We start from the raw sequence: 16,453 nt of genomic DNA on the forward strand, positions 1-16,453 counted from the left end.
CGTGGCTTTACTTTGAAGGTACTGTTGTGTTTGGAAATCAGTAGGAAGTTGATATTTGAATTTTTAAGGGCGAAAGACGTTTTCTAATTTAACTAATTAGCTTTACCTATTCATTTTCACGCTTCAATGTGGTAACACTAACGAAAATGAGATGCCCTAAACAACAATTTTAAAACAACCAAAAGATAAATCTTAGAACAACGCAATTTTCAGCAGTACGAATAGACCTAAAATGGGTTTAAAGGACAAACTCTTTATTATGATGTCTTTGGTACTACAAGATTTATAGTGTCTAACGCTAAGAACTACTACTACTACTAACAATTCACTGCAGCACCAAGACACCTGAGGATAATACTGCTACGCACGCCCCTCCTCCATTCCGAATCCATGCAAAGCCTCCCTCTTTACACTCTCCCAGGAAGTTCCCGTTTTCCTTAAATCTTCCCTTAGGACATTCTTCCACTCCAACCGGGGACGACCTGCTTTTCGCTTGGCCCTAGACGATTGGACGACATGGGCAATCTTTGGCAATTTGTCATCTTTCCTCCGCAGAACGTGCTCAAGCCATCCCAACCTTTCTCTCATCACAGTCCTAGAAAGTGGGATTGAACCACAGGGATTAATGCTAAGAATTAGGTGAAGGTAAAGATTAGATTATCTTACCCTTAGATATGAGAAAAAAAAATGATTAATACTGGTTTAAAAAGAAATTTTTCTAATAGTTTAAAACTCAAGTAGTTCATCGTCCTTTTTTATTCATATGAACCACTCACCAGCATATTCAATTACTGTCAAAAACGTCAAATAATGCCTTAACGCGAAGTGAAATGTTAAAAATCATCAGATTTCTAGGAAATTTTTCTCCTTTTTTTAGATCACTTTAACCAGACCTATACTAGTCCTTATATGATAACTTACATATTCGTCATTTTCATCAGCACTTAAAGATATATAAAAAACAAAACTACATTCAAATAAAGAAAAGCACCAAAAACTTACCATACCAAACCTCACCAAAGTTACCACTTCCAAGCTTTCTAATTAAAGCTATTTCAGTTCTATTTATTTCCCACGCGTCCCGTGTTTCCGGTGAAAGGTCCCATGTTGTTGGTTTTGGTCTAGGACAAGGTGTAACCAGGCGATGACATAATCCATAAGCGTTCGCTAAAAACACAAATAAAAATTAATAATCATTGCTGAGACAGGATAATACAGACAGTGCTTATTATCAAGTTCTAAAAGTGGCAAACCAAAGAAAAACGGTTTTCTTCAGCAAGCTAGGGGTAAGAAAAATAAATGTAAATGAATGTGAAAAATAAATGTAATTACTTTAGAAATAAGTACAATTATGTATTAATAAATGTCTTAAAAATAAATGTAAGAAAAAAGATAAAAACTTATTTATCTGTTAGAAATAAAGGTAAACTAAACTACATAAACACTGATATACAGGAAAAATAATGATTAATTAATTCATAAACAACGACGGTGTGTATTTTCAAGCTCCTAAAGCGGCAAACCGCATTGAATTTTTTTTTTTTTTTTTTTAGTAACCTATGCCAAGGGTCTAATTTGTATAGTTTCATCCATTTACCAGGAGCAATTGCGACAAACTTCAAAAAACAAATGTGTCACCCTGCAAAAACCTGCATGGATCTGTTGCTAAGGGCACCAATCTGGGGGGATGGGCAATTGCCTTCACGAATTTTTTTTTGACCCTCCCCTACATTTTGAAAAATACCTTGGTATCTTAATGGAATAAAATTAAACGAAACCCCCCCCCCGCCCTTTGATTTAAAAAAAATAAGGCCTTTGGTGCTGATAGTATCGTAAATGAGATTGGAAACGTTGTTGAAGAGAAATGGACAGAACATTTTGAGAATGTATCATACTGTTGTAAAGTTTTTAGAAATGACATAGAAACAAATAAAAATGGTTAAAATTTCCGAAACAATACCTTTCTTATGGTATCTTCAGTGAAAAAAAAAACTCAATAAGAAATTGCCCCTCCCCCTTTGAGTTTGCAAGCCTCATGTGAGCTTTCGAAACACAATGGCTGCGAATATGGAAGTAAATTATTGAAGATTAAGAACACGATTACACATACTGTTTTAATGAAGGACAGTCGAGCGAATCGTGACGTAGCTAAAACAATTTATAGATTTTAAACTTAACCAAACATACGACTCGAAGAAAAGAAGGAACGGAATGAACCACAAATTTTTGAATTAATATAATTTATCATATATGCACACACCTTTCTTTAGTTTACTTTTCAACAGATTTAATTTTGCTAGACTTCATACATCGTTGAAAAGATGTGCTATGCAAAAGCCCCCATATGTGAAAGTACAAAACTGTAGAGATCAGAGCGTGATCTCGAAAAGGAGTATTTTTAGGCAAAAAATCTAGTTTCCAAGTATTTTGCCTAAACCTAGCGCCAACTGGAGGGGGGTCAAGAAATGGGACATCCTCTTTGCATTTTTTGCCCCCCCCCCCGACTTCAAAATACCTTTTCTGGCATTTCCACCAAATAAAAACAAAAGAGAATTGCCCCCCGTACACATTTCTGTGAACTGGTGTCATTGCTCATTATCACTTTCACAACTTGCATCAGCAGTCTTTCTAAATTATTCTTCTTACTTTTCAGATTTTTTTTTATAAAAAATATCCTAGATGCTATAGACAAACATGGAATTTCAACTGTTTGTATTGAAAACAAATGTTGACAAATTGCTAATTCCCACCTTTAAAATGCCACCCAACAATAGAATGGGTTCTTTTTATGCACATTTTGTGGCCCTTTCTCAAGTAATTTAAACCATGTATATGTTCCATGTCAAATTTGTACACATGTGTCATCAAAATGGATCATGCCACAAATCTGTAGTTTAGAGGAAATCCTAAAATAATATTTTACAATTTACTAATTGCACACCAAATTTGTCTCTAATTTATAAGTATTTACCTTTTTTCAATCAATTAATTGGAGCCTGAAACACTTCAAAAGATGGATATATCCGCTGTTTTTTGTGGAGCTTCTATTGTTTTTCCTATGACTCGTTCTTTTTGAATGTATTAGAAGATTGAGAACATAGGATTCATGAATTATGGATTACTAGATTAAAGTATTATTTATTCATCTATCATTATTATGCATTAGTATTTATTTTTAAAGTATCTATTAATTAACATTTATTTACTTATTTTGTTACTAAAAATTATTTAGTTTATTTTTGACAATAAATTCTGAATTTAGAACCAATGTTTTAACGTAATAAAAGACAAAATAATACAGCTAAGAAGCATTTTCGACTGAAATTGAATTGTAGAATATATAGTTCCACTGTCAATCTAAAGCACAAAAATGTTGTTTCATTGACAATTAGAATTGTGAGTCTAGACTAGCAGTTCCACTCTCAATCTAGAGCACAAAAATGCTGTTTCACTGACAATCAGAATTGAGAATTTAGACTGACAGTTCCACTGTCAATCCAGAGCACAAAAATACTGTTCCAAAATTAGAACTGTGAGTCTAGACTAACAGTTCCACTGTCAATCTAGAGCACAAAAATGTTGTTCCACAATTAGAATTGTGAGTCTAGAGTAACAGCGCCACTGTCTCTTTTTACTCTTTCAGGTTTTTACTCTTTCATTCTCTAAATTTTACTCTTTCAAGTTTTCAATTTGATAATCCAGTTTTAAAAACTTTTTTCTTCCAATAATAACTTAGAATCTTATTTGAAGTATTGATTTTAAGAAACAGAGTTTTACTTTCGGAAGTAAAGAGCGAGTTAAAGCTTAAAAAAAAACGAAAAACTTACTAAAACACAAAGAAAACTAAATATACCCAAATCATCTTGTATCGTTTCTTATATCTCATCTTGCCCTAACAAGACGCAACATACAGATCTTAAATCAGATTAAGCTTACATATAGAAAGAAAAAATATTTAACAAATAGAATACTAAACAAACTGCTAAAAAACATAAAAAACTAAATATACTCAAATAAATCACTTTGATTCTTTCATAGCCGTATCTTCAATTAGGCCAAGCTTACATGTAAAAACAAAACTACTGAACAAACAAGAAATGTTAAAAAAATTTACTAAAACGCAAAGAAAAATAAGAATACCCAAATGAAACAATATCGTTTCTTATATTTCATCTTGCAATATCTTACAAATCTTACAAACGAAAAACAAAGATACTTCGAGATCGATTTATTAACTAGGTATTTCAAAGGAAATACTATCCTCACCTGAATAAAAATATGCAAAAGATATACTACAGAGGGAATCTCCCCCCTATATTCGCCCTTTAGATTTTGAAAAATACCTTTTTATGGGGTACTTTCCAAAGTCTTTTTTATGCTTCCATTGAAGAAAAAACGAAAAAAAGACGAACTCCTTGTTTAGAAAATGCTTTGTAGCAGCATCATTTCCGAAACCATGAAAAAATGCTTACGTTTTACCTAATCAATAATCTTACGAATTTGATGAAAATATTATCAAAGTTCTTCATTCAATGTTCTTTTGGGTAGAAAAAAAAATCAAATAAAAAAAAAATCTTACATTAAGTTAAGCTTAAATTTAGAAACAAAACTACTTGTCCAACAAGGAAGGCTAAAAAATATCAAAACGCTAAGAAAACTAGACATTATCTATATCAAATAGTAGGGTTCCCTGGAATCTAACAATAGGTTCAGCTTACATGTAGAAAAAAAAACTAAAAAAAACAACTAAAAAACTACTAAAACATATAATAACTAAATGTTCCCCCCAAAAATAGTACGGTTTTCTCTATAGCCGCATCTTCCATCCCGTGAAAGTCCAAAGGACATTTTTGACCCATGGACCTATCTCCGGTCTACTTATACCTGAAAACCCCAATTTTCTAAGGTTTTTCTTTTGATGTTTTCATAATCATGAAGTTTTTAGACCAAACACCCCGTTTTTTCAGTGTTGTCACGTTGAACCGTGAAGATTTATGAGCAAAACTGATTAGTTTGGCTTGACAATACTTTTCGCCAATAGAAATTCCAACACTAGCAACATGTTGATTCCCAAATAAAACTCGACCTTCAAAGGAGAGCTAAAACTTCGTAAGATGGTTGTTGTCGTGTATTTTCAGCTAACTTTTGCTAATTTTTCATCCATGCCTTATAAAGTTCTCAAAAACAGCTCCGTATTTTTTCGGGAAAATTGGCATCTTGGGATATTCTCGCATAAAAAAAAAAGGTCTAGATGGGTCAGAAGTCTGAGTAAAAATCGTTAATAACTTTAATTTTGATTTTGCAAATGACGTCATGAACTATGTTAGTGCATCATATAAGCATTTCTTATAACATCATATAAGTATTTTCTTATATGATGTTATGTATAGCATACATAAAATTGTTGAGTTTTCAACGCAACAGTTATTTATATGATATAATGTCTTTTAGAAGGCCCAAAAAACAAAAATTTGCAGTTGCAGTTACTATAAATGCTGATTCTTTGGAACCAACACCTGAACTATCAAACGTGATAAGATGTGAAATTGGACAAACTGGACCATCAACTGCGACAACACGATACGGACAGCTAAAGCAAAGGTCATTGCTAAATTGTCTGAAGTAATCAAAATCCAAAAACGTGTCAAAAATGAAAATAAAGAGCAAATACACGGGCGGTTAGAAGATGTGCGAAAACGACAATTAGAGCGTGTTATGACACCGAACAAGTGAGGGAGTCAAAAATGAAGAGCAGCGAGTCAATGAAAATCAATCTGGAGAGCAAGAATCAAAATATGTCAAAATTGAAAATGATAGCGATGATGATTGAGTTTGGGATTTTGACATGGATAAGGTCATCAATACCTACCATACCTTTGAAAATCAAAAGTATGGACTGGATAAATCGTTGGAAGAAAAAGAAGTTTTTGTCCCACCACATGAACAATGAAAAGATACAAAGGTTCGGCGATATGTCTTTCATAATGACAAAATACAAGCCAAAGCAAAAGAAGAAGTTTTTGTGCCATCACCCGAATAATCAAAAGAAACAAAGGGGGTCGTCAATGCCTTACATACCTTGAAAAATCAATAACCTGGACTATATAAATCGTTGGAATAAAAAGAAGCTTTTGTTTTTAATTAAAAGAAACAAAGGTTCGGCAATATGTCTTTCATAATGACAAAAGACAAGCCGAGGCAAAAGTTAAAGGTCCAATAAAAAATTTAATTTTAAAAAGGCACCACTTCTAATTTAAGGCCCATTTGGACGTCATGACATCAAGAAAAGGCTCAAATTGTCTGCGTTTAGAAGACAAGCGATAGTAAGAATCTATATATAGAAGCCTGCCGCGTGTCATGTGCCGGGGTCCTCCGGCGGCGAAGCCGCCAGGCTCCCGTTACTATACATATATATATATATATATATATATATATATATATATATATATATATATATATATATATATATATATATATATATATATATATATATATATAATATATATATATATATATATATATATATATATATATATATATATATATATATATATATATATATATATATATATATATATATATATATATATATACACGATATGGTGAATATCCGCTAATTGGTTAGTGTCGACATTCACTGATGAATGTCCGAAATACCTTTTATTCTCTTTGGATTTAGTCACCGTTGCCAGTCAATATTTTTCAATTTAATGCAAGGTTTGATGATGGAAGGTTAGGTTAGTTTAAGTTAGGTTTTTAACCCAGTTCTGATATTTAGAACCAAATTTAACCTAACCTAATCTAAACTAACACAATCTAACCTAATTTTAACTTTTACCATCATAGGTTGAATAAGATTGAAAAAAGATGACTCGCAAAGCTAATCGAAGCAGAGAAAAAGGAATTTTGATCATTCACCGGTGCCATAGGTGCCATATATTTTTAGCTTATTTTTGCTGATTTTTTGGCCACGTTTTTTCTTCTTCTTTTTTTTAATTTGACTCCCGCTTTTTTCGTTAAAAATTAAACATCAAATTTCCAAAGATACATATGGTTGTATAAGTTCCCACTTAACCAATTGAAACAATCAGACTTTATTTACACTGTCCTTGGTAATTAAGTTTATCAGTACAAAAAAGCTACTTACTGCAGTATGCGTCAACAAGCTCAGGTAGAGAACTAAAAACTTGTCGTGTCGATATATAATAACCTCCAGAGTCAATAGCTTTAATTTTATAATGTTTCACATGGAATCCTTTTTCATCGTCCCAATCACGTATACTTAAAGAAAAACCACCAGGTATCTGTTCAGATAAACGAATTATAAAAGTACCACGAGGTAGATCAACACTCATTAATAATTTCTCGGTATCTTTTCGTGAAATTGTTCCAAAAAACCACCTGCAAAAAAACAAACGAATTAAATACTACAAAAGCACAAAAATTAATAGATCAATCACAGTATATTAAATTATAAATTAAAACAGGAATATGTCCAAGAATTTATTTCTGGGGGGAGGGCACAAAAAACAGGAAATACTAGAAATAACGAGACATTTGAGGAAAGGCACCGCCCCAGAGTTCCCCATTTTCCACCGTATTTGCCTACTGTAAAAGCACTACTGTATACGGCCTTCTACCAAGTCACTATTTTGGAGAATGGGTGATTACTTTAAATGATATATACAAATTATGTGACAACACTGGTTGTCAGCAAAGAACTGGATATTACAATGTTGTGACTCACTCCTGTGATCTGGTTTTCAGGTATACTAGAGGATGGGACTAAACAGTAATTTGAGCTTCATCTTTTCTCACAAGCCTGTAGTCACTACCTATACTTGTGCATAATTATGTAACTAGTTGTGCACAAGAACTTTGCCATATGGCTGACGGATTCCTCAAGAACTGCTTGTGAAGAATCTCAAGAAATTTATAATCTAGTTTCTGATTCCACCAATTCAAAAGTTTACTCTAAATTCATGAGGGTAGCCTACAAAAACATTTTACGCCAAAACAAAGATTATGACAATAACAGCAAATAATTTTGTGCTTGGTTACAAGAAAATTAAATCTCATATTTAGTGGAAAAGTTAATTCATAAAAAGCCTGAATAAATAATGTTGTGATTACTAATCAAACTAAAAAATAAATAAGTCAAAATCAGTAAAAATATAAGTTTCTACATCCAAAAAACTTTTGACTTGCATCTTCCTGACGTCGAGCCTGCCTTTACTACATATTTGGGAAAACCAAATTCATTATTATTGTTACTTAATAATAACTAATTATGTTGCATAGGATTAACGACGCTTCTTGAGTACTATGGTCATTGCGTCAGCCCTGTATGTGTTGCTACAGCATATTTCGATCTCTGAGTCCCGTAATAGCAAGCAGAGGTCAACCCCACTGCGCCATCAAATAACGTAAAAAAAATTAAATAGATGGTGATACGCCATTTAAGTGGAATTTAGTTTTAGATGGCGTTGCACTAATATAAATATAATTTTTATAACTACACTATAAAAACACTATAACTACACTACATAACTACATTTTTATAACTACACTATAAAACACATATAAGTACTTACTCAAACATGTCAATAGTTTTCTCTTCAGCAACAAAATTCCTAGGTATATATCCTTCCAAGCCATTCAGAAGATTCCTTGCCTTCCACCAGTCAGCATCACTAAAAAAGAAAGAAATTTTTGATTTTCAAATTTAAATGCTTATCTACTTATTTTAAGTGCCAATAACACTGAAAATTAAATCTGGTTATTTGAATTAGATAAGTGGAAACTTACACAGCCTTATATATCATAAAAAAATTAGGAAAAATCGCAAATTCAATTTTTGATGAAAACACCTACATGTGCTGTTGTACAGTTTTTGGTAGTAGCGGACGGTAAATTAAAGAAACAGGGGGTGAAAAATCAGCCAAAATTAAACTAAATAGTTTTAGGTGCCGAAAACTATCAGGTCCTTTGGGGCTAGATTCCAAGAAACCCCAGAGTTTTCACATTTCTCTAATATTTTCATAAATTTAATCTTTTTCTATATTTTTTCGAAACTTCCATTCAAAATTTGCACGTGCTTGGCGGTAGCTTAATGCTTCCGAGGTTCGTGGGGCAATAAACTGATTTTTTTAATGAATAGAGTAATTTATCCTATTTTAATACTGATATACTAATTAAACCGCTTGAATTAAACGTTTAGACTTTACACAAAGAAGCATGAAAATAAGTCGAAGAAAGATTCTCTTCTTTCTAGCCCGGAGTTTGAAATATTGAATCTAATATTTATAGTTCCTTGCCTGAGAGGGAATTTATTGGAATACGACTTTTCAATTTATCGAATCCAACAAGCCAAACGATGGGTCTTTTTGACTAGAGCACAGCTTTCTAAGGAGAAAAAAGTCTGCAAAATCGTCCAAAAATATAAGTGTTAATACAAATTCACGAAACACAAAAAAACGACTGGTCTTCGTAAACTGACAGAGATTTATCAAATGTGCGGAGAAATCTCCCCAAGACTGGTCAGTACCATAATAAAAGGGGAATTGGAGAAATCTAGGCTTAAAAATAATCAACATGGTCACATCCACAATATCATTCATACCTAACAGGAGGTCACAGTAAAGGTAATATACAGTAGCAAAAAGTCCTATATTCTCCATTAGGATTTTTGAAACATATCTAAAACTACACATGCTAAATCACTCTTCATGATCCCGCCATTGCGCACGCGCAATGACAAATGTTTAGCGCCGATCTGATTGAATTCCAAGTAGCAACTGAATCTATTGCTCTGACGGTCTGGAAGCTTTCCGAATTACGCGCTATGAAATGTGTGTCATGTTTGGAAAAAAATTTCGCTAGTGTATATTACCTCTACTGTGCAGGACGTCCGGCTACGACTGGCACAAAAGCTATTTCGGAATCTCTAGCTCTAAGAAAAGAAAAGATCAATTTTTACGAACTATTCCACATATCGTTCAATTGAGAGGGAGTTGCCGCGTTCCCTCTGGTATCTTAACTTAAGCTTATACAATTAAAAGCTATGAAAAAATCAGTTGCTGAACATAAGAGAATCATTGACATAGCCAGGAGGCACAGCCCATTTCAGCACTAGAATCAAGGTAATTTACTGGGAAAAAATACGACTCTTTTAGATAGCTTACAACTTCAAGAAAATTCGTTTCTCCCTCCCAACCTTCTTAATATTTGTCATAAATCGTCTGCTGACTGAAATTAGAAAACCCCTGAAGTTTGAAAGCGTTGAGCAACAGTAAGAGGAGTTTCAGAACACAACTTGTTTGCTGACACATGAGTTGATTCCTAACTTTTATAGAAAGGCATTCCCGTTTGATAGTTGTTAGTGAGTCTCTGATTCTTAATTAATTCGCATTAAATACTACGCATTGCTGCAGAAAAACTGCAAGAATAATTTGTATATTAGAGGACCAAACATTTAATAATTATTTAACAAGATTGTTTTTAATAAGATATTTATTCGTTTTCCGGTGTAAAAAAAAACGATTTACATAGGTTACAACTTGTAAAAATTCGCTCACGGCCTTAATTAATTTTGGCAAAACTTTTCAAATGAATGACATTACAAATACTCAGGCGTCCAATATCTAATGGTTTTACTTTCTACATCGAATAAAATAAAAAAAATTAAATTAAAGTCGTTTTTTAAAGAGATAAAAAAAAGTCTATCTTTTCGCCGAGCAAAACTCGGTTTCCTAGTGCTTAATATAATGATAAGAAAATTTCAACTCTAGCCAAGGGAGAAGAGAGCTCGATATGTCAGCTTAATATAGCACCTTAACGAAAACTTGGCCCTTTCTGATTGAAGTAGAGGAAGACGAAACTTCTTGGAGCGATTGACAAGAAAATTTTATGAAAAGAGCTATTGTTGTTGGTCAAATGACATCACTGGTTAATTCTTCATATATAATCCCTTTGTTGTTACATAATATAACATATATTATATGTTATATAATATAACATATATATATATATATATATATATATATATATATATATATATATATATATATATATATATATATATATATATAGTTGTATATATTATATATATATTATATAGTTATAAATAGTTATATATATTATAACTATATATATTATATATGAAACATATACTTACTGTATTTTAATTCAGGGTTTTCACATTTGTATTTCCCTTGTAATAAATAAATAAGAAATACTTGAAGACTACCTGAATTGAATTTATACCATTTTGTAAAGTGTAGGCTTCTTTGATAGACTATATAATATATAATATATATATATATATATATATATATATATATATATATATATATATATATATATATATATATATATATATATATATATATATATATATATATATATATATATATATATATATATATATATATATATATATATATATATATATATATAACATATAATATATGTTATATTATATAACAACAAAGGGATTATATAAGAAGAATTAACCAGTGATGTCATTTGACCAACAACAATAGCTCTTTTCATAAAATTTTCTTGTCAATCGCTCCAAGAAGTTTCGCCTTCCTCTACTTCAATCAGAAAGGGCCAAGTTTTCGTTAAGGTGCTATATTAAGCTGACATATCGAGCTCTGCTCTCCCTTGGCTAGAGTTGAAATTTTCTTATCACTATATTAAGCACTAGGAAACCGATAAATATATATACTATATAAATATATAGTATTATACAGTTATTATATATATTATATAGTTATATATATATAACTATATAACGCTTTGAAATAACTATATAACTATAACGTTTTGAAATAAAATGTACCAGTTTTCCGATTAAAATTGTACCACTAGAAAGTAATTTGTACCATTAGAACAGTTTCTTAAAAATTTGCCATAACAATAAGAAAATTTTCAATAAACTAAAACTTAAAACAGATATTTGAGTCAAAAAGGAGCAAGTAAAACCTAAATGTATCGGGAAATCTGATTTTACCAAAAATTCCCAATGTACTGCACTGTGCCAGGACCTCTAAATTGTACCAAAAACGGTACAATTGTACCGCGTTGGCAACGCTGCCCCACTGTACGGGCGCAATTTTCTCCTTGATATCTAAGATTTTAAACCACTGTTTAGTTTGATGGCTCTTGATAGCACCCTCTTCAGAGTAATACTCCTTAAATCGCCCGAAAGACGGTTGAGTCATTTTTAAACAATTTGGTCTTGACAGCAGCTTTAGTTTCACTTCTAAGTAGCAACACTTGCTGTATAAAGCGGCCGCGTTCAAAAATGGTCGTTAACCCTAATTGGACTTTGTTCATACTAGATAGGTCTAAGTTCCCACATACTTCGTTTTTCTGATAACTGCAGTGATTTTGCTGATTGTAGATGTTTTTTTACCAGTATTTTTTTTTTTGCGGAAAAAAAAACGCAAAAAAAATTGTACTGAGGGATCAAGTGAATAGCTAATGGTCAAAATTTAACTGCAGTGAAGAATTGATTATTCTTGTGAGATTCGGTAGCAATTTGCGCGATTTCACTGATTATTTCGTAGCAATAATAGAAGTTTAACTATTATTGCAAATAATAGTTAAGTAAATTCTTTAAATAAATATTTGAGTAAATAGTAAATTTGCAACAAATAGCAAATGGATTGAAAAATCATCTTCTACAATATAAGGCTTTTGTTCCCTGCAGAGGTCGATCCACTGTTTGACACCTGTCTGTGATTTCTAATTCCTCAAGACACGTTTTTCGACAGTTTAAAATCAAAAATAAACACAGCTAACAAGCAGAAAAGGAGCTTTAACTTACATCAGAAATCATTCTTTTGTAATTTTTTCTCCTTTGTCATGTTTTTTAGTCGGTAAAAAATTATCACAACTTATTAAATGTTCAGATTAATATGTTAAATAGAATTTGACCATAATCCAAACAACCGATAAGAAAATACGTAAATACTCATAACTTAGACTTAACTCTTGCCGCGCCGACCAGCGTAAAAGACATTTTTGAAGTTTTTTTCTTTTTTTCCGTGCTTGCGCTACGAATAAGCAATTGTAGCACTTGCCTTAATACCGTGAATACAACTACAGCTTGATGGTTCATAGTTGAAAGACAAAAAATGTAAATTTAGGTTTCCAGGGAATATTTAGTAATTTTTCATGTTCAGATACAAAAGGCTACGTTTATTGTATTTAAACGTGGTGTAGACCAGTGGCTCTCAAACTTTTTTAGACACTGTACCTCTTTTTACCCACAAAACATTTTAGGTACCTCTTCTCAGTTACCGTTACTAAGTAAAATGTAGCAAAAATATAAACAAAATTGCCAGTCCTAGAGTTAAAGGGTTGTTTAATTTTTTTGTTGGCCGGCCGCGTACCCCCTATAAATTTTTGCGTAACCCCAAGAGGTACGCGTACCACAGTTTGAGAACCACTGGTGTAGACAATAATTGGTTCTCTGACATCAACCGTCGATACTAATGAGATCGATTCACCTACATCATCTAAATAACATTGCTAGCATGTGTATACCCCTCTGACTGATATATGGCTTTCAACTGTTATATGGATTTCAAGTGAAATACATCGAGTTGGATATCCAAACTTTGAAGTGGCTCTCCGACATCACGCATCGATGCATTCTAGCTGATAAGCATATATGCTACATTTTATTTGATTCTTTAAAAATAACTAGTTTATTTTGATTTTGGACAGCTATGATTCATGACGAGAATTTAAGTACATTTTTAATTATTTTCTACTTGTAAATTAGGTAGATATAACTTTCCACAAATCTAACTAGAAGTTTCTCGTTGCTTATTGAGGTAAGTCCTTTTCGCTTTATTCATGCCTAGCACCTACTGATCTATTATGCTATGTCTTTTTTTGTGAAAATGGTGGAGTCTCTAAGCTTTTTTTGTTGTACCACAGAGGGCCAGAAGAATCAGTTTTCTGTGATACTGTAGAAAAAAGTCTTCTTTTGAAAAACATTAAACCAAAAAAAGCTCTTTCAAATGAAGCAATAGGCGAGAATGAGAATCGGAGAGGTGGTGGGGCACTGACCTAACTCCACGTTCTTTACGCTAAAGTTAATCGCTGACTGTGTTTTAACTCTCCATACAGTTTTTAGTTAAGCACTGGATGTACTTTAGTACAAATAGTGGATGACAGGGGAAGGGTAAAGGGGTTGGTAGTCCCTTTTATTTATAGAACGATTCCCGTTTGTTTTGAGTTTTGATGTTCCTCTTAATTTCCATAATGAATTAGACCTGTTGAGTTTTCGGATCAATTCCTTGTCATTCTCATAATACATGTCCATTTTTTCATTTTTTTATTTTTTTATTTTTTTCATTTTTTGAAAATAATGATTAAAGTTGTTGGCTCGAAACATTGACGTAGATGACGTGATGAAGGGTCCCATAGTTGAAAAATGGCGTGGAAGTGAGTCTAATTGCTCTGTGACCACTTTAGGCTTTTAAAAACTCACTAGAACTTGTTGTTTTTGTTTATATGATAACCCCCTCTAAATCGTTCTGCGGTGACTGTTTTGATACGATTATTTCTGAGGCGTGTTGAAAGTGACATGGCACCCACTGGATAGCAAGTGTGAAGTTAGTTGAAATGGTTCTTTGTGCTTTCACACTACAATTTCATTGAAGATCTATCGTTTTGAAGTTAAATCACCTTTCCTCACAAAAATTTGTTACAAAACAATGTAAGCACAGAGATTGCTATGAATTATTAACAGACAAAATACCGAGAAAAGCGGGCTAAAAACACAATTTTTGTGTTTCAACTGCAACACAATTCAACAACTGCAAACACAATTCAACTAAAATGTCATAGAAGATCTACCATTTTGAAGTTTAACCATAAAATCGCCTTTGGTCACACAAATTTGTTACAAAAAATGTAAGAACAGGGATTGCTATGATTTATTAACAAGGAAATACCGCGAAAAGCCGGCTATAAACACAATTTTTTCCAGCACTGGATATTCCTAAGGAACAGACCATTGTTAAGCGGGTTATTCCAGCTATCAACATTGATTGCTTTCTCAAACAAAGCTTTAACAAATGCACTTGGTCACAATAATAAAACCTGTGTCACGAGTGATGACTGTGATGAAAGAGGTTATACTACTACTACTACTAACAACTCACTCCAGCACCAAGCCAAATGAGATCGACACAACTTCGTGAGCTCCTTCTCCATCCCCAATTCATTTAAGCTTCACTCTTTACCCCCTCCGTTGAAGTTCCAATTTCCTTTACATCCTTAGTTATGACATCTTCCTCCCCATTCGGGGATGAACTGCTTTTCCTTTGGCCCAATATGGATAGCCAATCGAAACAAGCATATGACCAAACAAAATTGGCAAGCAAAAGCATCAGTAATGGCAATGCTGAACAGCAATATGTCTATTTACAATGATAAAACAAAAATATTACCTGTCATCTAAAATTTCTAGTTTGCTCCCTTTTTCAAAACTCATGTCTGTGCTTTCTCTAGCTGAATATGAATAGAGAGCTATCACAATTTTCCCGATTGACTTCACAGTCTGAGGATGATCTGAAAGAAAAAAAAAGTTCCAATAAATAACCAATATTTGAATCTGAATTAATCAATAAACTGAAAGGAGATGAAAGTGAAATGGAAAAAACGAGTAATTTCAGAGAAAATGAGATGTGAATTTGCAGAGCGGTGGGATACGAAATTTTCACGGAAGATTCGAAAAATGTTTCTTTCAAAAATCACGTAGTAATTCCCTAATCTGTAATTTAGCTGATGATACAAATTTTGAACAAGGCCACAGTACAGCATGACATGTAAATATAAAAACGAAAATATAGTTACTTTGAAGAAAACAATTTTTTTCAAATAAATAGAAACAGCCATCCGAATTTCGGCCTCGCACCTCGAAGCCTTACCATAGGAACAAAGGGAAAATAAAAAATATAACAAACAGGACAAAACATCCTAAATACAGCGCACCAATCCACTTAGATAGGACGGATAAAAAAGGCGATAAAACAACAAAATATATACAAATATTCTGACATTTATTAATACTCATGTAATTTTTTTTCGTTTCAAGGTTCACTGTCTTAATTAAAAGCTTCTTCTGATCTGTTTTTAGATTTCTATTGCATATTAAGCCTAAACGGAAAGTCAGCATAGTCTAAGAAATTATCCATATACAAAATCAAATATATGTCTCTCCGTCTCTCCAGTATGCAATACTAGATTACATAGTAATTGCAAATAAACTCTAAGAGGTTTGAGTACACTCTTACGAATGTTTTAGGTAGCCCTCTTCATAGGAAAAGCCCTCTTCATATTCTTCGCGCGAGTTAAATTAGAAACCCCTGAAGGCAAATACTTGACAGACCCATCTGATCACATTTTCTGAGTATTCAATTATCGG

At 32.5% G+C, this 16,453-nt stretch overlaps 1 protein-coding gene across 1 annotated transcript in view; it reads right to left on the reverse strand.

Moving 5' to 3' along the window:
* LOC148944111 (tyrosine-protein kinase Src64B-like) overlaps nucleotides 1–16,453 on the reverse strand; it is a 56,764-nt gene that overhangs the window by 15,696 nt on the left and 24,615 nt on the right. The window contains exons 4-7 of the mRNA XM_089100827.1: nucleotides 15,477–15,597; nucleotides 8,595–8,693; nucleotides 7,148–7,401; nucleotides 1,003–1,167 (exon numbers count right to left, since the gene is read on the reverse strand). Of these exons, the coding sequence (XP_088956953.1) occupies nucleotides 1,003–1,167; nucleotides 7,148–7,401; nucleotides 8,595–8,693; nucleotides 15,477–15,597 (639 nt within the window). The remainder of the gene's footprint in view (nucleotides 1–1,002; nucleotides 1,168–7,147; nucleotides 7,402–8,594; nucleotides 8,694–15,476; nucleotides 15,598–16,453) is intronic.

The sequence above is a fragment of the Artemia sp. Qi Xiang Cuo genome, chromosome 14 (genome assembly GCF_049724085.1).
Source record: "Artemia sp. Qi Xiang Cuo chromosome 14, ASM4972408v1, whole genome shotgun sequence".
Classification (NCBI taxonomy): domain Eukaryota; kingdom Metazoa; phylum Arthropoda; class Branchiopoda; order Anostraca; family Artemiidae; genus Artemia; species Artemia sp. Qi Xiang Cuo.